Source organism: Arthroderma uncinatum (assembly GCF_011692745.1).
Source record: "Arthroderma uncinatum strain CBS 119779 chromosome Unknown scaffold5, whole genome shotgun sequence".
NCBI lineage: Eukaryota > Fungi > Ascomycota > Eurotiomycetes > Onygenales > Arthrodermataceae > Arthroderma > Arthroderma uncinatum.
The window spans coordinates 867,993-889,780 of record NW_022983867.1 but is presented as its reverse complement, the minus strand read 5'-3'; the positions used below and the strand labels follow the sequence as shown (position 1 = coordinate 889,780).

General features: G+C 47.9%; 5 protein-coding genes across 5 annotated transcripts; 1 reads left to right on the top strand and 4 right to left on the bottom strand.

Annotated features, from left to right (window-relative positions):
- Positions 1 to 489: 489 nt before the first annotated feature.
- Positions 490 to 3,044, bottom strand: GIQ15_06663 (putative Fungal specific transcription factor; the record flags this gene model as incomplete). The annotated part of the gene is made up of 5 exons (XM_033554080.1): positions 490 to 1,198; positions 1,259 to 1,384; positions 1,450 to 1,617; positions 1,679 to 1,805; positions 1,865 to 3,044. 5 exons carry the CDS (start codon positions 3,042 to 3,044, stop codon positions 490 to 492), a joined length of 2,310 nt encoding a protein of 769 aa, XP_033403595.1.
- Positions 3,045 to 5,083: 2,039 nt separating this feature from the next.
- On the bottom strand, positions 5,084 to 5,894 carry GIQ15_06662 (Cu,Zn superoxide dismutase; the record flags this gene model as incomplete). The annotated part of the gene is made up of 5 exons (XM_033554079.1): positions 5,084 to 5,106; positions 5,160 to 5,256; positions 5,314 to 5,465; positions 5,519 to 5,698; positions 5,882 to 5,894. 5 exons carry the CDS (start codon positions 5,892 to 5,894, stop codon positions 5,084 to 5,086), a joined length of 465 nt encoding a protein of 154 aa, XP_033403594.1.
- Positions 5,895 to 6,615: 721 nt separating this feature from the next.
- On the bottom strand, positions 6,616 to 8,026 carry GIQ15_06661 (transaldolase; the record flags this gene model as incomplete). Its single annotated transcript, XM_033554078.1, has 6 exons — positions 6,616 to 6,858; positions 6,914 to 7,297; positions 7,348 to 7,512; positions 7,578 to 7,696; positions 7,906 to 7,924; positions 7,988 to 8,026. 6 exons carry the CDS (start codon positions 8,024 to 8,026, stop codon positions 6,616 to 6,618), a joined length of 969 nt encoding a protein of 322 aa, XP_033403593.1.
- A 3,806-nt stretch (positions 8,027 to 11,832) lies between these two features.
- Positions 11,833 to 12,579, top strand: GIQ15_06660 (LysM domain-containing protein; the record flags this gene model as incomplete). The annotated part of the gene is made up of 2 exons (XM_033554077.1): positions 11,833 to 12,268; positions 12,326 to 12,579. The coding sequence occupies 2 exons, from the start codon at positions 11,833 to 11,835 to the stop codon at positions 12,577 to 12,579; spliced, it is 690 nt and encodes a 229-aa protein (XP_033403592.1).
- A 237-nt stretch (positions 12,580 to 12,816) lies between these two features.
- Positions 12,817 to 20,835, bottom strand: GIQ15_06659 (beige/BEACH domain-containing protein; the record flags this gene model as incomplete). The annotated part of the gene is made up of 8 exons (XM_033554076.1): positions 12,817 to 13,011; positions 13,087 to 13,299; positions 13,368 to 13,673; positions 13,741 to 13,901; positions 13,958 to 17,296; positions 17,372 to 17,828; positions 17,895 to 18,265; positions 18,327 to 20,835. The coding sequence occupies 8 exons, from the start codon at positions 20,833 to 20,835 to the stop codon at positions 12,817 to 12,819; spliced, it is 7,551 nt and encodes a 2,516-aa protein (XP_033403591.1).
- Positions 20,836 to 21,788: the final 953 nt, after the last annotated feature.

Genomic DNA, 21,788 nt, shown 5'->3' with positions numbered 1-21,788 from the left:
GACCAGCCGCCTCCGCTTCTTCCGTGCTCGATATTACCCGAAAAGCTAAGGAAGAATGGCGTTACCAGAAAGGATTCATAGGTCATACGGGCCGCCTCCAAAGACCAAGCCCGAGGCCACCTCTGCAAGTACATTCTACATTTCCATGTCATATGACTACGGTATATGACTACGGTATATTTTGACAGCCTGATGCATGAGAGTAATAAAGCGAGGCAATTTCCGAATAAAGAACTGGAAACTATATTTTCGTGACTGTCGTAAGAATAGAAAAAGAACTATGGAATAATCTAGTTCAAAGGATTAAGAAGCAATATATATATATATATATATATAGTAATGTTTTGCTCATGCGTCAATGTTGACCGCCAAAAAACGAAGTCCTCCAATAAGCCACCAAGCTCGCTAAAATAAACGCCTAACGTACCATCCGCCTGGACGCCGTCGGGCATAAGTGAACATAAAATCGTAACCGAGTATCGAAGCTAATTACTGAGTGCAAGGATACGTAACATGTATGTCACCTGACATCGTGGAAGGGTGAGGATGTATCTGTATCCCGTCGAGAAGTGGAAAGGGGTTATATGTGATGCCCAGATAAGGTGGCTCCGGCATCTGTAAAGGTTCGGCGGAAATGGGAGGCTCCGGAGGGGCCCCACGGAACCGTTGTATGAGAACATTGGTGTCGAGTTCCCGTTCGGTTTGGGAGTCATCGTCAAGAGATCTTTCGGTCTGGCCAGCAGACGGTGTAGTATCAAATGATGCCCCGATCGGGAAGTCCTCTGGTAGTAAGGACGCAAGCTGTAACTGGTGATTTTCAAGGTTACATACCCGAATCACCACTTCGAGTACCTTGCGTACTTGCTGGGCCACGATATAGGTCTGTTCTAGCTCGAGTAACGTGCGAACACAGACTATTAGACATTGGAACTCCTGGCTAACGTCTGCGTTTCGTCGTTCTGTTATGTCGGCAATAAGCGTCGTTGAGACTGTTGATATGACATGCAAACTTATGCCACTCAGAGTTGTTGCGTTGCCGTAATTGACTCGGTAGTCCTCCATGTACCGAGTGGCATCGATGGCATGTTTGACACAGATGAGGCGGAACTGAGACGAGTAGCCGCTTCTCTCTGAGTCTTCTATGCCGAAATTTGCAAGTGGGCGATACAATAATATTACCGCCGCACAATATTGCATACTATCACATATATTTAGCATTTGGATTCAGTTGATATCGCTAGAGAGAAGGGAGCCATACTGTAAAACAGAAACAGACGGGGGTGAATCCCTCTGGTATTGAAGCGAGACGTGAAGTCCGTCATACCAGCCCTTAAGACGGTCACCGAGCTCGTTTACTCGGCTCATGGTGCATTTGTTTTGATTTCTATATGGTTAGCTCCCTGTTCGTACCTGATACTAACCAGGGGGGTTTTGTTTGGGGTCACATACAGAGATTCGCAAATGAAGCCTACTATTTCGAGTAGACCACTCCAGGCATCAGCCAACCGAGCTTCCCAGCTTGGCGTCATTCCATTTACTGCTGCGCCGGGCCGAGGTGCTGTCACCTCTCCATCAAGTCTCAAACAGTACTGGCGGCCAAGATATAGCGACCATAGTCTATATTGGCATATTAGCAAACCGAGATAGAATATGATATTCAACAACAGGGCGATCTCACCTGTCAAATACGACACAGCCCCAGAATGCAATATTGCGGGCTTCCATGTCCATGGGAGTCATCCTATCAGACAAGGAAGAGCAGTCACGATGCAGACCTAAATCCAGTGCCAACCGACATGCAGTCCCTGGGGAAAGTCGTCAGTCAAAAGGCCGTTATTTGTGCTTACTATGTTTTGTAACATACCTGTCAAAACCCAGCCCTTGGTATCTTGCGAGAATGCGCAGTAAATCACTGATAGCAATAGTAGTGACTGTACAGTAGTGACATGTGGGCGTTTCAACTCTTCGTCGACAAGCTTGGAAGCGGCGGCAAACAAAGGGGGTAGCTCCTCCGTTGGCGAGAGGCCAGGCGACAACACCATAGCACGGATTTCTGGCCGGTGAGAAATGCGCGCAGCACACGCCATGATGCAGTAGAGGAGTGCTTTGCTATAAAACTTGGTTTGGCCAGTTGCCATATCCCTCAAGAAAGCTTCCTTGTGTAGGATTTGAAGCTCAGTGTGTTGGAATTTCCAGTACAGGTTGAGCAAGTAGTCTTGGGTTTCAGGGTCTATTTCGCAGACATCTACCTTGGGACTGGTTGAGAATTCTCCCCATGTTCGCACGATAGATGAGGCCACGGTATCAGTCAAATGTAGGCTTGAAGTTGGACCAAAATATCGAAGTTGGCCTTCAGAGTCATAGTTCAGTTGATACCGCCCGTCACAAAGACGAGCGATTATATTATCCGGCACCTTCTGCCTTAGTAGTGATACCGGTGACTCTGGTGGTGAACACTGAGCAATGCCGCGGATAGTATGAAAGTTTTGCGACTGGGCTTTGCGGAGTGCCTCGCTCTGCTTCAATGCAAGTTCCAGGTCATGGATGCGCTGGTGTAATTCACGGATGTGTCGTTTGGACGACGGGCGTTTCCGTTCGTCTACCTCTGGACCTGGGCACGGTATCCCTAGCTTTTTGCATTTTTTGCATCCTCCTTCTTCAAGCAGGCATTTTATCTTCTTTGAGCGGCAGTTAAGACAGGCCAACGTGTAATTCGACCCAGTGCTTTTCGTTGAATCTCTTCTTCCTTGAGCTAGCGACGACCGCCTCGAGGGCAACTGTGCTACCGATTGACGTCGAGGTGGGGTTGATGGTTCCGCTACGAGATGAGCGTGGATAGGAGGATGCACAGTTGAGAGAGAGTATGGCTGGAGAGCAACCGAATAGCGAGGCGGCTGCTCTAGATGTTGTGGAAAGGTTGGAGGGGCGTCGGCTTCCCGTGGGAAGCCCCAGTTCTGTTGACGTTTTTGAAGCGCATACAAGACATCATCCCCTTCCGTGAGAGGAACAGGGAAATTCGGCATCGGGGCGTTGCGCTGGTCCATTATCGCAGTTCGGGGGCAATCGCATGCTTTGAAAGCCAGGCCTTTTTCGAAACCGGTTCGTGCCTAAGGCTGACAGGTTAGATATCAATGACAAGAGAATTCTACCACGACATCCAAACTGCCTGAAGCCAGGGCTCTCGGCCCTCCCAGGAAGTACGTTGAGAAAGGGACCGAAGCCGTACTTGCACAGGATGTACAGATAACAGAGTACCTGGTGTGTCAGGATGCTGATCACTCAGCCTGGCCCGTTTTCTCGACTGAGAAATCAGGAGATAAGAGGACCGAAACGCAGGCGAGGGTCAAAACATATATTTATCCCTAAAGGTTATGCAGAGTGAAAAACGTTCATATCTGCATGTCATGGGTGAGCATCAGCCCTAGGAAGAAAGGTACGGTTTCGTTCCTTCGCAATAGATGAACACGCCCAAAAGGTATGGATAAGAGAAGCTCCAAAAAACGAGAGTACCGATTCCCGCGAGCCTGGGACGGTATGGGCGCGGAGACTCCGGTCCACTCAAGCATTCGAGGTCCAGAACACTAAAGCGGAAAATGCTCTGAGTCGCTTTGCCTGTGCACAATCGGGGCTCATGATTCATGGCTAGACAACCTTGGGGCGTGCTTGGCTGGCCGCTGTTCGAACTCAAAGTGGTGACGAGCGTCCGAAAGGCCGGGCCAAAAGCACTTTTTGAACCGCGTGCGAATGCGGATGCCGGCGTGGGATTCGAGCAAAGACCGCCTTCTCCGTGGTGGAGACATGGAGCCGGGACTTCGGGGTCTTCCAATAAAAATGAAGCTGATGGCAAATCAAGGGCATTAAGCGCGGGCCTCGGGATCGAAGTAATCCCGAAGATGTCTCAATGGACGCAGTAGTAATTTCATTATTGCTGTTGCCCCCATTCCTGTGGCGGTTGAGGCTGGTTTAATCCAATATTAGCACTTGCGCGATTGGTCCATGATTTTAGGCGAGCTGAGAGCCATCCCGTTCATCCCTGTCAAACGTTTTGCACGGTGATCCATGTGATGCACAGCTAGTCTCGCTGGCAAAAAGTAAGTGACTACCCCGTACAAGGTACTCCGTCTGGCGTAGAGAGTATATAGAGCACAGCAGGTACTTCGTATTCCAGTGATATAGATTAATATCTCGCAACAATAGACAAGGATGGCGACGTGAAGTGTGCCGAACGGTCCGTGGCCCGTAAGCTGAGAAATCCTTCTCGTCTTCTTGACGAATCGCCACGCCTAAGCATATATTGCGATACGAGTAAGGCTAACGGTAGGAGATTATGAGCTATCTGATATGATCTCATTTATGCGTGGGCATCGATCCCGCTCGGACTATTCGAGGTGGCACACTCACTGGGAACGGTCGGAGTTAAGAATTACAAATAGCTCCTAACCGCGCCAGGAACCCGGGGAAGGGATCGCCTGTACGCCATGCAGCCTTAACGAATTCGTATACTCCGTATTGACCGAGTCATTGGAATGAAGAAGGATGCAAAAGGGGAGGCAAAGGTTGAAGGTTGAAGGTTGAAGCTGAAGGTTGAAGCTGAAGGTTGAGGTTGAGATTGAAGGTTGGAGGTTGAAAGGTTGAAGTTGGCTGGGCCAGCACATGATTTCCTAAACAGGCGATGGCCCTCGACTACAGGCATTTTACCCCTTTCAGGCGTGGATATAACTCGGAATTGACATAGCTAGGAGGAAGATAGTATGCATGGAGACTTATGCAGTACTAAGCCCACTGGTAGATCTAGGTGATGTACAAATGGTGCCAACTTGTGCAGCATACAAGATCTACGCCTAACGAACGATCACGTTGATCACCTATCAAAAAAAGTGGGCGTACTATGGTTAACTCAAGCCTCACTTGTGGGGGTGCCGACATTACTTTGATGTTGGTGGATTGTCAAATCAAGCTTCATTAATTTATAGAGTAGCTGATTTCACACGGTATGAAAATAAGAGGGTAAACCATTTTCTCCTACCGTCTCACCTTTTTTCCGATTAGGCATGGAGTATACACACAAATCATATATTCCTATCTATGCAGAGATGCCAATGACACCTAGATAATAAACAATTAGCACATATCTAGATCTGAGTCTCATGTATACATACCACAAGCAGGACGGGGACCAGCGTTTCCGGTCTTCTTGGACTCCTCGTTTCCACCCTGGCCAAGGTCATCGGTGCCTGCGTGGCAGACGATGGTGCGCTAAAAGAACCACGTTAGTTCTAGCGCAGTCGACTAGAGGAAAGGTAGTAAACATACGCCCACAACGGAGTGTTCACCGATCAGCTTGATCAGCTTGTCCTGGGTGGAGCCAACGGCGTTGCCCTGCGCATCGGTGCTGATGTTGCCCAAGTCTCCAACATGGCGGATCTCATCGGTGGGAGCACCGTGGGTCTTGTTGAATGGGTTGACTGTGGAATAGTTAGCATCGAACTCTGTATAGCAATAGTGCAGTGGTACGTACAGTGAGGGCCGGCGGAGGTGCAGCCGTTGGTGTTGTCACCGAACTGGTGGATGTGGAAACCACGCTGCGCGTTGGCGTCATGGCCGGTGATGTTCCATGAGATGGTGGTGGGCGAAGACTCGGACTCTTGCTCGAAGGTGACGGTGCCCTTGACGTTGGAGTCACCACGGACGACAGCAACTACATCGTGAAAACGTCATGATCAGCAGGAGAACTGGACAGATTATAGGACAGAGAATAGGACAGAGAATAGGAGGCGGATTATATATAGTCCCCGATCTACCTTGATGGCAGAAGAGTGCTCAAATTCTCTCACCCATTCCCACCGGCATGACAGGGATGGAATGGACTGGACTAGCTTACCTGCTTTGACCATTGTGGATGATTTCTTAGGTTTCGTCTTTAGCTTCCGAGTGTTTAATGTACAGATGAGCGGGCTGATTGAGGAGTAGAAACAGGCGAAGAAGAGAAGAACGAGAGGAAGAAGTGCAGATAAAAGCAGGCCTGGTCCCTCGCTCGTAAGCCGGAGCCGATGGTGGGGGGCAGCAAGTGTACGTGGAATTGTAAACATCCGCTCCATGCTCTTCAGCCATACTGCACCGCACCATACTACACTACGGTATACTGGTCTAAACTGCCATATGAAGCAATTGGTCTACACTGCTCACAGCTTATCTTCACCTTTCCCTTCTCTTTTCTCTTTTTCTTCATCTTCATCTCTTCATTTTCACCTTTGTTTGTTTTTTGCTCTTCCTACGATGACGTAATATCACGAGATTTACCCCTCGTGATGACTAATTATATGAGTCATGTGACTTAACTTGTGCCGCGGCTTCCGCTTGCGGCATCAGCAGTAACTGGACGGATTTATTGTTCATTTCTTGTTCATTCTATCAAGGGGTTTCATAGATACATGGCATGAGTTGGGGTTTTAAGGATAGGAAGCAAGTGTTTTCTTTTCATTATACCGTCGCAGTTTCAGGTCATTCTGTCATTCTGCGTACGATCGGCCGAGATAAAAAAGGGAAGAAAAGAGAAGGGAAGCTGAGAAAGAGAGAGAAGTCATCAATTTAGAGTAAATAAACGCTCGCTTTTACTCATGCGAAGGCCTGGATCTTTTCCTTGATGATGCCCTTGAGGGTAACGGCGTCGGCGGCGAACTTGGAGATACCTTCTCGGAGCTTCTCGACGGCCATCTGCTCCTCGTTGAAGTCGAATCGGAAAAGAGCCTCGTTGTTTAGGTAGCTGCGCTTGGGGATGTCGAGACCAGCAGCACCGGCTGGGTCAAGCTTCTTGGGCACGGCGGCCTTGGAGCTGTACAGCTCTTCAAGGAGGTTGGGCTGTGAGTCGTTAGTACTAATACTATCCCAGAGAGGAAGAATGGTAGGAACATACAGAGATAGTCAGGTAGTCGCATCCAGCAAGCTCGGTGATTTCACCAATGTTTCTGAACGAGGCACCCATGACAATGGTGTTGTAGCCGTGCTTCTTGTAGTAGTTGAAGATGTTCTGCACGCTCTTGACACCTGGATCCTCCCCGGCGGAGTACTCTCGCTTCATAGCAGCCTTGTACCAGTCAAGGATTCGGCCGACGAAGGGGGAGATGAGGTAGGCACCAGCTTCGGCGGCAGCGATGGCCTGGACGAGAGAGAACATGAGGGTCAAGTTGCAGTTGATGCCGTGTTGCGACTGCAAGATGTGTGCGGCCTGGATACCTTCCCAGGTGGAGGCGACCTTGATCAAGATTCTCTCCTTCTTGATGCCGACGGATTCGTAGAGCTGTGTCCTGTTAGTGCCGTTCATCACTATATTACCGGCCGTAGACATACCTCGATGATGCGGAGAGCCTTCTTGACGGAAGCCTGGGTGTCGAAGGAATAGTGGGCGTCAACCTCGGTAGAGACCTTTCCTGGAATGATGGCAAGAATCTCCTTTCCGAACTCTACGAGTAATCGGTCCAAAGCAGCGTCGACTTGTGCATCGAGGTCGGAGCCCTATCATATCCATCAGTTATATAGTTCATAGAACCAGCAAAGACGAGCGAGCTGTCTTCACATACGTTTTGCTTGCCGTAAGCAATAGCAGCATCGATAAGCTTAGCGTATTCTGGCTTCTTGGAAGCGGCGAGGATCAGGGAGGGGTTAGTGGTGGCATCTTGAGGCTTGTATTTGCCGATAGCTGGGCGGTTGAATTCATGTTAGCTGCGGGAGTCCCGGATTTGACATAGTCGAGCCGTATCACGCAGCATAAACTCGACATAGGATTGACAGTATACGTACTTGCAAAGTCACCTATATTCATCCCAAAGCTTCACGTTAGCCGGTATATCCTCTTATCTCAGGCGAGAGCCCCTCATCCCGCCCCTCATTCCATCACTCGAGTCTTACCGGAGTCGCAAACAACGGTCTACCTTCACCATCAGCTCAAGGCCCAAGGAGGCGGCATTGCAAGAAAGACACCCAAACTTACCGTGCCAGAGGCCTTCAATTGCTCAAGAGAAGTAGACATCTTCGCAAACGTATCTTGCTATCAAGCTACCACTTCTGTGTCGTCGTGGCGGCGTAGGAATCAATTCAGCAGACCGGAACAGTCTGCACGTCGTATATGAAGATGAAAGAATCACTCTTTGGGTATAAGCTGAAAGATGGAGATAGAAAAAGTCGTTCTTTATGATCGAGCGGGCGCCGTGGTTCATATAAACCCACGTTGCCGGAGGTGGCGAGCTTTGGTTGGATAAGCAGCTTCCGTTTTGGCGGGGTCCCCTGGGTTCTCAGGTCGAGGTACTTCCCGGGCCTAACCCCGCGGGCAGGGTACTTGTCTGCGAAACTCGGATGACCGTACCGCGCTTAGGAATCAGCCCTTAGCCTAGCCTACGGCTCTTAGGAATCATTTCACTTCCACCATGGCTTTTGCTACTTGTATCACCCGCAGTCATAGGACAATGGAATAGTCGGTAAGAGATCATTTCTGCAACTTGACTAACTACTGTGCCATTTCTAACACGCTGATAGGCAATTCATGGCTACGGCAGTGATAGCTAAGGATTAGTTAGCTGATGAGCCGTTCTCAGTGTAACAACTTACGGCGCGATTGGTATGTGGCATCCAAGTATTGGTTTTGGGCTTCGGCCTGCTAGTGATAGTCTGTTTAGGGAATACCTAGGTCAGTTATGTTGGAAGATGGAACTACTATATATCCAACCAGTAACCAGGAAGAAACTAGATTATACCATGTGTAGTTCATCGATGGGATGGTGATCATCAAAATCCTCCTTATTTCCACCAACCAACTGACAAAGATTGAGTCTCACCTGCTCATCCATTTCATCCTTCTGTTCTCCGGACAATAGTTGTATATGGTCACCAAGTGAGGTAAACAACCTGAAGTATTCTGGTCGATAAAGGTCCAATAAATCTGATCAAACACGGAGCTACGTCTCGCAGCCAGACATACCTAAAGCAAGTTTGTAGCCATAGAGTGTTCCATTCGTGTAGAAAGGTGTTCCTCCTCCGAAAGGGTGTGTTTCCCTATCTTTTCTTCCTCACACTCTCTTAGAGCCTTCAAAAATAGGTGAAAGCATGAGATAGCGGGTTATAAGCTGATTGTGATCAAATTCTCAGCCTTCTGGGCTTATCAGTAAAATCCAACAAGGAGCTATATATGAGAATTCAGCAGGCGCAACGTCCGTAAACTCCCAGTCAATAGCTCCAGGTCGCAGAATTTCTCAGCATAAGTAAGAAAATTTGAAGGGAGAAGGCATTGCAGTATAGCCTGAATGACCCTTGGCTATGGTTAGTTGAGATGTCACTGACGACTTTCAAAAATAGGTACCGGGCCGCGACTTTCTTCTTGCAATCTTGTTCATTATCAACAGCATTGTTCTGCTGCAACCAGAGGTGAGAAACCTCCTCCATCGCGAGGGGCTTGAATTAGTCTATAGTTGGGCGGAATGCGTGTAAGGAAAAATTGCTTTCGGGTATATTTGCAGACAACATCAATTCGTTCATATTAAACGTAAGAGGCCGGCCAGTAGCCCTAAAAGTCCTTTCTCTCTCCTCAAGTACCCCGATAATGTCGAATCAGAGTTTGATAGTTCAAGAACAAGAGTAGCCATCCCGTGATAAGCTCTCTTTAGGCTGCGATCGCGTATTTGGGGGTTTAGGACAGGACTTCCCCTCTAGGAACGATCTTTAAGGAGCTCAGATAGAGGCACTCCTTCGACGAATGGCATGACAATGTATGGGCCTGACCAGCATATGCCAGTGCCCAAAACGTCGGGGACAGGTAAGTATTGGGGTATTACGGCGTAGGTAGTTTATCGTTGCGACCTCGTGCTTTACCTTTTCCTGGCGAAGTATGGCTTTTCCACAGACATGCAGATTTGGGGTTGCTAGGTGGTATGAAGACTGAGACATTATTTTTTGAAAGAGAGTAAATTAGTAGCAGCTTCTTATCTAGGTAGCCGCTTATTCTTGCGAGCTAGTTAGATCACGTGTTGACCAAAATTAGCCGCGCGCTTCCAACGCTTGTGAGTTTGCTGCCACGCATAGTGAAGTTTGCTATATATATTGGAGTTACAAAATGAGCTGAATTAAAAATCCTTTTTGACGCGGCGAGCAAGAGGCAGTTCGCGTTGGTCCAAGTCTTGGGTACATTCTGTATCGGGGCAAAGGTAGCGATTCTGGTGGCCATGAAGCTGAGGATAGAATCACGACCATACTCTAGCTACACAGTGGCGCCACTCGGTGGACAATGAATGGATGTTAGCAGAAGCGATCCAGCTCATAAGTGGCGCCTTCATTGATGGACTGAATGTTGATACTTTCAGCTGGCAATTTTGGCATGTTCGTCCGGTTGGCACATCTGAGTTTAGCAGTAATGGTAGGTGATGCAAGAGGAACGCCTTCTAATGATGATTCTTGTTGGATAGCGAAGATACTTTGGTATGATATGTAATAAAGCTAATGAAGACAGCACTTAGAGGAAAGCAGACCAGCCAGGCAAGAGTAACTACCGCGGACAGTTACACCCTCTCGCAGCCAAACATCGTCGCTCAATCCCGGATGAGCAGGTCACGAAGGGCTCCAACGGCCTATACAGGCAACGGATTGAATGGCGTGCGAAATGCTCGACGCCGCCGTAGCCTATAACCTAGCCCCGCGAGGATTTGAAGTGGGCTTTATGGGTGATAGTACTGAATGCGGGTATATCAAATGGCCATAGAAACTGGACTCTGAGCGGATATCCAACAATTCCGTGATATTGAATATGGGGGTATAGCTACTCTGAAGGATCGCAAGAACGAGATCCGGCTGCTTGGCCACGTTATGTGTAGTAAACTAGTCGACACGGCGATTGGTTCGGATTTCACGAGTGGAACAGGTTAGTAGGCACCCCTGCGCGAAAAGATCAAGTCCACTTCCACGGCCTGTGGGAATGCCGTAGGGATATGGTTGTCCATGGCCACCAGAGGCCGCCGGGCGAGAAGAACGTCGGGTAGGAGGAGAAATCTGCACTTAGCATGGGTATTTATACTTGGTCATATTAGCTCAACCAGAGTTTTTTCCCCTTCTTTTACTCTATTTTCGAAGAAGAAAACATCGATATGTGGAGTAGCTATGTCTTAGCTTCTTTGCCATCAAGAGCTAAACTAGGCGAAAGACAGGGATGGAATGATTTATCTTCCTTGTGCTGGAACTCGCGAATGAGACATAGCCTTCAACTAACGTTTGCTGCTTGTCTGGAGCAGCGATAACTAGCTGGATAGAGAACAACGCCGAGAACAGAGTTTACATGGGCGCTCGAGGCATATCTCAAATGTAACATTGTAGGCATTCCTTGCATAGATATGGAGTCAATAGACTGATATAGACTCTGCAAGCCTGTCGTTTATATTAAAAGCCAGGGACAAAGGATTAAAATGCCGGCCCGCCGCCTTGGCGTCTAGTCATGGTCTGGTTGAGCCTCTCTTTTTACTTCTAGTGGTCTCACACTGTACGTAAATATAGGAGATAATTATATCGGAGGGGATTTAGCCTCGACAGGGTGTCTGATGTACGTAAAGGATGCAGTGGACTATGCTTGCATACTCCGTAGTTACATCGATGTAGCCTGCAGCCTGCCTCAAGCATCAGGGTTACGTGACTACCTGTGGGCATATAATGGTGATATGGACTTGAGGCTGAAGTAGATAACTATATAAACCCCCATAGAACAGACATACCTGAGTCTAGCATCATCATCTTCTTCTTCATCATCCTTCTCGTTTCCCTCTCACCCATCAATACCCATAAAACACATCAACAACCAGAAAGATGCAGCTCAACTACCTTCTTACCCTGGCATTGCTCCCGGAGCTCCTCGTTGCCAGAGTTCTCCTCCCCCGTGGAGATTCCTGTTCCCACTTTGCAATCGCCAACAAGGGAGATACGTGTGAGAGCTTCTCTAAGACCTGGGTCATGACCGTTGCCAACCTCAAGGCATTGAATCCTGGTATCAACTGTCTGGACTTGGAGGCTGATAAGGAGTACTGTGTTACCCCTATCGTCCCGCGGGGTGCACCAACAACTACTGGCACACCTACCCCTACGACTACCTCGGTTCCCTTCCCTTCCCCTACCCTGCCGGGCCTCGCGAAGGACTGTGATAAGTTCCATAAAATCGTGCCTTATGACTACTGCGACAAAATCCAGACGATGTACAACATCAGCACTGCCCAGTTTAGGGAATGGAACCCTTACATTAACTCCTGTATGTATCCCTTTTCTCCCTTATTAACACGGATCCGAAACTGACATGTAACGATAGACTGCAGTAACCTCTTGCCAGACTACTACGCTTGTGTTCACGTTCCCGGCACCATCATGACGCCTATTCCGCAGCCACTGATGCCTGGTGTCGTGGCCAATTGCACAAAGTACCATTTGACGAAGGAGGGTGAGACCTGCTTCAGCATTACCCAGGAAGCAGGTATCACGTTTGATCAATTCAGATCCTGGAACACAGAGGTTGGAGCGTATTGTAACATATGGCTTAACTACTATGTCTGTATTGGAGTCTAAGCCGTTCATCGTGGATGGGTTTAGAATAGCCCATTTTTCCTAGAGGCGTGGTTAAACAATATGTTTAGATCACAGCCCCTAATTACTTAATGAGAAAGAAGAATACCAGCACTTGTATGTATATATAATGAGTAGGCTATACGGCTACTAGAGAACAATATTAACAGTCATAATTATCATCATAATCTATAGAAGAGAAAGCAGGATACCAACCAGCCCTGGACAAGAGCGATGGCTCTAATGGCGCTGCACACAATTCCACTCATAAACCTGTCCTGATTCGTCGCCTGTATACACAACATGCGATAGCGGTAGGATACAGGTGATCCCTGCGAGAGCTGCTGCTCCATCGCCACGAGAGGTGTTAACATGATGTAACTGGCGAATAAGATCGAGTTCGAATACGCCGTCTCGGATACATTTGCTCCATATCTATGATATCACACGGTCAAAAATTTGTATTAGACGCCAGAGGAAAGGTAAGAGCGCATATAAGGAGGAACTTACGTTTACGAGGCCCTTACGATGACCAGTGAAGAATAGTTCGAGCTCTAGCCATTCGTTGCCGACGCCTTCGTAGAAGGCACATGACAGTACATTGTCGTCCGCCTGCTCACAGACCGCTCTTTCAAGAAGCAGGGTGCCGTTAAGAGTATAAAGGCTCACTAGGTTGCCGCGACATACTGCAATATTCCCTGTTGCGTCATTTATCCGAGCACACTAGAGGATGGAGTCAGCTTCAGGGTGTTCAAAAACAAGAATTAGCAAACTCGGGATAGATGTCTTACATTAACTGTTGGGCCGGATGGTAGCTCCCTGATAAACTCGAGTCTGTTAAGGTCCCATAACATGACCTTACCGTCCTTCGACGCTGATAGAATGGTGCTAAACGATCTTGACACAGCCAGGATCGTGACAGGCGATCGATGCCCAAAAAGTGACGCTTTAGGGAGGAGGTCGACGGATCGAGATGTTGACGTAAAGGACCAGACAGCTATCGTACAATCAGTGCCAGAGGTGATCAATGTCTGGGAATCAGCAAATATAGCACAGGATAGTTGTCCGATATGGACATGTTCGAAATGACCGATTAACTACAAATGAAGAGCATGGTTAGCTCTGTTCACTTTCCAGATAGCCGTTAGTAGGGGTTTAAATTACCTTTCTTGAATCAGCAGCATAAAATCGGACGCTACCATCCGAGAATCCCCATTCCATATATTTATCATATACTGGAGGAATGTTAAGGCGAAATGCCGCTGCACAGAGTAGTCTGTCCTGTTTAACAGAGAATGACAACGACGCCACCCGCTCTTGAATATCTGGTGGTAATGTTAGATTAACATGAGATTTAGGCGGAGGATTAACATATGCTTACCAAGTAAAGTAAATGGTAGACGGGTTAAAGACTCTGCGGCAGTGTCTAGGCGGCCAGGTTTGTGTTGCGCCTCTTCCCGCGCTGGATGGTGTTTATGGAACACCTGGTGAGGGGTTTGTCCAAAGTTATGTATAATGCCTATCGTTGCTAGTCTCTCCATTGGATCTTCAATGCTGTCAAGATCTTTGGCACCGCGGTATGACAAATGGTGGAACACGTTGACGGATTCAAGAGCTGCTTCACCTCGTTGTTTAGCACCAAATACTAAATCAATCCACTGATGTAGATTCCGGGTAACAAACGGGCTCTCGAGTGCTTCACGATGTTTGGCTATAAATATCCTAGGGTCTCCTTTCGCCCAGGGAGGAAGTTCCACAGAATCAATGGATTGACCTGTGCTTTGTCGTACTCCAAAATCATAGTTGTTTGAATTGGATAGGAATTCTGGCAAGTAGAAAAACTCAGGAATTAGTTCTCTGACATCGGTCATATTTACTCGGGACGCTGAATTCCATGCGTCTGGGATCGAGAAAAATAGACGATCGGCATGGTCAAACGCCCCGCCCTGCAGTAGGAGATATGATTTCACGAATGGCTGAAGTCGTATTAGGTATGAGCATACGATCATGGCGGAGGAGTAGTGCGTCCCATAATGAAACGGAGGGGCGTTCTCATCGCCCATTTCTGCAAAGGACTGATATCTACTTCTGAAATCAGCTTCCCGGGCCATAGTTTGACATCCCATTGGTTTCGAAAGGTCCCGGAATGTTCTTGGGTTTGTGAGATCCAACTCCTCGCTAGTGTAGTCGGCGAGAATCCAGGGGAATACTGGATATTGGGTCAAATCATTGAAGGTTCGACCTGCCAGTGTATTGACTAGCATTAGATAATGGAAGTTTGACATCTCCCCCTTCAACCATTTCCGTGTCGCCGGATGAGAAGGCAGTTGGCTAAACACGTTGACAAATTTCGATCCAAAGAATTGTGAGCTATTCCCTTCACTGCGCAGAGTTTCAAAACGCCAGGAGTCCTCGGGCAGGTTGCTGTTTCCATGAATCTGGGGCGCTCGAGAAGTAAGCTCGTTATATAACTCGTTGCGTAACTTGGCAGAAATTAGTGTGAGTAGATAACTACGCCCATCAGAGAAGAATATCTCCAATGCCACGTCACGGAAGAGGAATTGGCGCTTCGAGACGCTGATCACATCCGCCCAAATCCAGCTCCTGGATCGATGGCCTCCATTGTCCTGCTTGCGATCATCAGATTCCCGGCCAGAAATCACGCGTACATAAGGATCCCGTTCCTCAGGGAGCGCTTGTGATACATGCACTATCTCGCAGTCTGAACGCTGGAAGAAGTTATCCATTATATAGAGACTGATTTTTCCAAGGATCAGAAGGCCTTCACATGCTTCAAGCCCAATTATACGAGAGATGTTACACACGTATTGAACCTGATCGCCGCGCTGGAGATTTTTCATGACTTTGCGATTTTTATCTTCATAAGGGTCGTTGCCTGTTGGCTCATCAATCAGTTCGAAGCTATCTTCAGTGGCAGATTTGCCTTCGGACTCGTTATCAAGAGACTCCGTATCAACGGTGTCAGCAACCATAGTGGCGGGCGAGAGAGCGACAACGTCGCTATCAGAAACAGAACGGACTCGAACATCCAACTTGACATCAGGCGTTTCATTAGTGGCTCTTCTCTTCGGCTGATAGTCTTGTTTCCCAGTGGTATCGTCTGGAGTAACTCGTAGCCGCATTCTACTGCGTCCTTCTGTCTGATCTAAACGCCATTTATGCTTCGTTTTGGTAGCAAGGAAGCCATTTTCACGCCTCAAGTTTGAATATATGCGAGAGAACGCGGAGGCCATGAAGTTAAAATCATCCTGCTGGTCTTGGATAGCTCGCTGATGCTTTAAGCCCTCCGAAACAGATATGTTTGCCGTCCAGTGTCCAAATGTAATATCGTGTTTACGGAGGATTTCCTCGTTCGCTGACTCGGTCTGGGTCCACTGTCTTAGCTTCTCCTTTCTTTTGGATGCTCGTAAACGTGCAGTTTCCTGGGTCTTGCTGTTTTCATCACGAACAAAACTTTCCCAGCCCTTGCATAGAGCACCAAAGAAGAAACAATCCAGGTCATCACGTTGATCATCGATCCAATGGAGAAAACTGTCATCATCCATCCCCATAAGTTTTTGGAAGCCTAAGGATAGGCGCCGATGGAGCGACGGGGTAGCCTGGCTGAGAATGGCAGACGTTTCAGACGGTTTCTGAACGAGGGTGATTCTCCACAGCCCAGCTGCTGCCACACGCACGTCCTCCTTTTCTGTCACAATTTTAGAGTAGAGTAAATAATATATTAGTTGGAGTTGGTCGTTTGGAGTCTCCTCGTGAGACAAGAGGACCGTTTGCCAGTAAGCGAGCCGCTGTAAAAACGAAAATGCATTTTGGCCTTCAGCTGCGGACAATCGTAGGAGGACAGTCCGGAAGACTGTTGAACGAATGCTTGAAATCGTTTGGCTACAAAGTCTGACACTCTTCAGCGACGCAACCTCAGGCTCCTGCAAGTACTCAAGAATAGGCCCAATAAAGTTCAATGTTGCCATTGCACCGTCAATGAACCATCCGCCGTAAACAGCTTCAGCCACCTGTGAAAGCAGCCGGGACAGATTGTTTAGCACGCGAGGCTCAACCAGTACTTTATGGTCTTTCGAAATCTTGTTTTCCACATGTGCAAGTAGATTCCTGAGGAGCCAAGATTCAAAATAGATTTGGTGTTCCACGAACCCTGGAGGAATTCTGACGAATAAAAGCAATCCTGGAAACTCCTTACGCCCGAACAGTTGATCTGTGTAAATGGCCAGGAGAATCTCAAGGATGTCATTCGCGATAGGGTTGGCCGGACGAGGGCTTGCAGCATCGGACATAGGTGCGACAATTTGCTGCAAGCGCGCAGATGAAGGGGAGTATTTGGATTTATCTGAGGAGACTAGGATAAAGGATGATGTACGGCGAAGTTGATCGTTGCTATCCCGCATATCCATATCCTTCACCGTGCTGGTACGTACTATAGGTCGTGCACCTGGAAGAGGCTGAATGGTTACAGTATCCCCGCCAAATCTGAGTCCCTGCGAGTTGGACTCTAGTTCGAAGCCTGCGTTAACTATGTCGGAGCCAACCACCACTGGGTATAAAGCTCGGAGAAGTTCATCAATATAATTGGACGTTCCCGCAAAATCCCGAAAATTTTGGGACTTTTCGTGGATATGAGCGAGGAAACCAACGACCGTTTTTAGGAGCTCATTATCTGTGGGTACATTACCCGCAATAGTAGTATCTGCAAAATTTGATCAGTATGGGATAAAGGAGAGGATTATGACGAGGAACCCACGAAAGGGAAGATAGCACAAACCTGATCGTAAAGAGCTACTCGCGGAGTTTGCCCTTGGGCGCACCAAGTATACACTGTCCTCGTCATCTGTATGGACAGAAGGAGAAGCCCCCCTCGGCACCACTGTCGCTTTCAACCCAAGCTGAAGCATGCCTGTGAGCACAGGCAGTACCTCTGGGAACGAGACTTTGAGATTTTCAGGAGAGGAAAACAAACGCCGAAGATCCGTACTATCAGCGTTTCTGTCTAAACTTATATGCCCCGGATCTATGCCAAAGAGTATCGAGAAACACAGCGGCCACAGGGGAGCCAAGTTCCACCATCGCTTTAGACGCTGTCGCATAATCACAAAGCCGCCAGTCTTCTCTGCAAACTTTTTGGTGTAGGCGGTTCCATGAACAATGAATAGGCGGGAGAGAATTCTTGTGACCAGTATCACAACTTCTGGCTTGTCTTCTGAAAGAAGGTATAGAAGCCACTATAATACGGGAGAATAGGTTATAAAAAAAATACTATATAGCTTGGGTGTATGATTAGAACATACCTTGTTTGTGACTGTCCTAGCAAATTTTTGGATACTAACTGTATCCTCACTATTACAGAAGACATCGGTAAACACACGCAGGATTTCTACCCCTATCTGTTCTTTTGAAAGACAGCTTGAAATGTGGTCTGGTTGTGAGAGGCCTGGGCGCCGGAATCGCAGATCCAGGCGGATGTTCTTATTTTTGTTTAATTTGCTCACAGGCTGCTTTACTGTGTGGATCGAGAACGTGATAAAGAGTGATACAGAGCGAAGTACTTCAGCAGTCATGCATGAGCCCACCAGACTCTTAAAAGCAGGGACAAATAGCTTCAAGGTTGTTGCTGTGAAGGTTTCAGCCTTAAGCGCTTCTATAAGCCTTTTAATCACACCTGCAGAAGAGTTAGCATATCCTGATTCTGTGAGGTATTGCGTTTAATATTAGCAACATACGCATTCTCGACAGCCGCTTTGAGTTAAACCGATGGTAATGGCTTTCCACACAGAAGGTTTGAAACTGAGAATAGTATATTTCCAGTAATGGCATATCCCCTTGCCTCCATATATCCAGGTCTATGAGAAGAATCCGGTAGGCCAGTGGGTTGATTATGAGAGATTTCTTTGGACTCTCAAAGTCGTAACCCACAAATTTTAACACGGGTATTAGAAGCTCCATTGCAGCCTCATTTCGTTCCTGCATGGTGCTACAAACTGCAGTGGTCTTCAGGGGGCCATTCTGGACAGGAGAGGCAAAGCCAAGTTTTTCCCGTAAGAGTAGAGCAAGTATACCATAGCCGTTCTCTTTTTCCATGGCCTCGCTATTTCTCCAGTTATCTTGTACTGCTTCAAATAGTAGTTCCAGAGCAAGACGTAGGGACTCCCGGCTTGTAGCAGATTCAACTAGGCTGAGGTGAACACCTGCACAGCCACCAATCCTCCAGCTGGCATCATCCAAAGACTGTGGAACTATGACAACAGGATCGCCAGTAAGTATTGCAACACCATGGGGTTGTGTCAAGGCATCGTTAATTGCAGGAACGGCCCCATTTACAACCACCGAGTTACCTTTTATCTTGGTAAGCTGGGTTAAGGTCTTGCCTGCGTTCTTCGAAAGTGATTTCACCAGTTGTGATTCATCAATATTATTGGTATCATCGTCATCTAGGACCGAGGTAGGCGATATATTGAGGAGAACAGAGCTTTCCGGAATGAGAATACTACCTTTTTGTCTAATCACAGAAACAATATCTGACTTTTCCTCCTTTCCTGGGTGGAGGTTCTCATTGCGTAAATTTAACGTTGCTGAGGCCCGATACGTCTGAAAAGAGCCTAGACAGTCCTGGAAGTTACCATAATATCTGGGTCCAAGATGGCATAGGACGGCAATGAGGTCATCGTTAAAGGCTTCATCAAACAGGATTGCAGATGCAAGCGACCATTTCGAGAAGGATACCCCCTTTCCAACCCGAACGGCAAGATCCTGAGGAGTCCCTAAGAATGCCTGTATCCGCGGTGCCTTCTGGGTGGGACGATTCTTTGGTACAACCGGGTAATCTGCTTTGAGTTGCTCTGCAAATTCACCGTTTACAAAGAGCAGAGCACGTGATGCAGACAGTGTTTTAGGTCGTTTATGCACGATACAGATATGGTACCACTGGCCCGGTAAGAACGTTGTGGCTTTGAAACGGACGCTGGGTCTAGCGCCCTTGATTGAGGTCTGCAAAATAAGGTTGTGAGTGTCCTTTTCAAGATAGACCAGGACAAAGCACGTCTGAGTTGCATCAAAGGCGCCGAAGAGAGTAGTGTGGCTGTTTGGCTCAAAATTATCAACTCGTGCCCACACAGTTAGAGTATAACCACTGGAAGTAATGGACGGAAACGGTTTCCCTAAAGTTGGCAGTTCAATTGAGCAGTATCCATGGGATGACAGATCGAAATGAACACACGGAGGGCTCTTGGAAGACTTTAGAGCATCTAAAAGAAATCTGGAAACCTCAGGTAGTTGCTGGGCCTTTTGATAGAGTTGCTGGGCCTTTTGATAGAGTTGGATGGCATCCTGTAGTGAATTGACTCCGTGTTGGCATAGTATAGATGCCAGCTTGAGGTATACTCCTAACTCATCCTTTGGCCTTTCAGGGACTGTTACGATTGTTAGCAAGGGGGAGAGAATTCCTGTGGAATGGAGGGCAAGACAGTTCCGCCGCGATAGCGAGGCAAGGCGAGTAAGGCATAGCGGGACTGCTAGCCGAAGAATGGGATAGCTCTCTGTCTTGGAGCTTTGCACAAGCCACAGTCGCAGCAAAGGTCCAAAAAACTCCGCGTTTTCCACCATCTCTCCGCTGCCTAGAGTGTCGTTCACGGTCTCGGAGAGTGTAAGCAAGGGGTTTGGCCCGGAGCTTTCAGCTCTTTTCCTAACTGTAGTGAAAAACTGTGACATGGTCTCCTGCCCCAATCCTGCAGCCAAAAGACCTCCATAAAAGATTTCCACATCATGGGGATTCCCCAGCTTGGCCGCTAGGCTAGCTAGAGTCCGTTCAAACGTCGCAATGCCTGCTCCATTGTCTCGTTTGACAAAGTATCGTTTATTCCCAGGGTCATCCTTCAAACTCTCCGCGATTATACCTAGCGCATCTTTGACAGTTGAGAGGAGCAGTTTCCTGTCCGTGTCACTTATTATTTCTGGTTTGTATAGCTCCGCCAAATATTCTAGGAGATTCAAGACGGTCTCGAATCCTTTGAGTTGACGGAACAGGCCTTTCACCTCTTGCGGGTGATGGTCGTCGATAAGCGTATGGCGTATAAGCAGGAGATGTTCCGTTGCTCCTGAAACCTCGTCGATTGACCGTAGAGGACTCTGACAGAAGCTAACAAGTCCGTCTATTGCTGGGACGAGTTTCGGGGTGAGCCTGTCTGAGGGGGCTGCGGACGACGACCCTCTCGCGCGGGTTTGCGCACTGCTCATTTTGGCCCGATACGCAGTGCAAGATATCTGTTGCTATCGACCATCAATACCATCGCGTGATTCAACTAGGCATTGTTGGTAGTATAAGGTCGTTGTATTGTTGGTATAACGGGAAGGGAATTTTGGGCGCAGAACTGATTCCGTATCCCCTCGATCATGCCATTAACGTATAGTTTTGAAAGACGAACCCGGTGAGACCCCAGGCAAGTTATTCTGGACCTGGACGGGGAGTGATTCGTTCAGCTTGAAGCTGCGCGATGTCCTTCGCTTCTTCCTTCACTTATCGCGGCGAGACATATCACGTGGTAATAATAGTTAAAGCTTATCGCGCCGTTAGTAAGCAGAGGGCTGAAACGGGAAAATAGTTACTCCGTACATGGACAGCAGGACAACATAAAATATAGAGAGCAAAATGAGATATGTGCCTTTGTCTTGCCTTGATAAGGACGAGTGGCTTATTTAATGGTGCATTTGCTGTCTGGCATACAGATTGGATTCTTTAGTCGATGCTTCTTAGGCCTAAGGCTAATCCAAGTTGGAGTTTCATTTTGAAATTCATATCCAGTTCTCTAAGAAATGAGATATATTTTAAATATGCGTCTTATACAGACCTCTTAACATCGTGGAATCCAAATAGACGCAGTTGAAGCTCTGTACTTATGAAGAAACCATAGGTCAGATAGCTCCTTAGCAAAGTCAGCTGACCACTGGACGTTTCGTTCGTTTGTCTGCTAGTACGGGCCGGGATGGCCGGTAGGTGGCGGTTTCAACTATGTCTTGAGAATAGCTCTGGCGTCTTCCTTCCGCCTGGATAACGGCAGGACCATAAAGGCAAAGTGGTACGGACTCTGTAATTGTGTATTCCGTAGCTTGAGCTATGGACTGGACCTGGCGCTAACGACAGATCCTTGCTGCCGTGAGTTAGCTGCCTGCTGCCTAGAACTGCCGCCAGA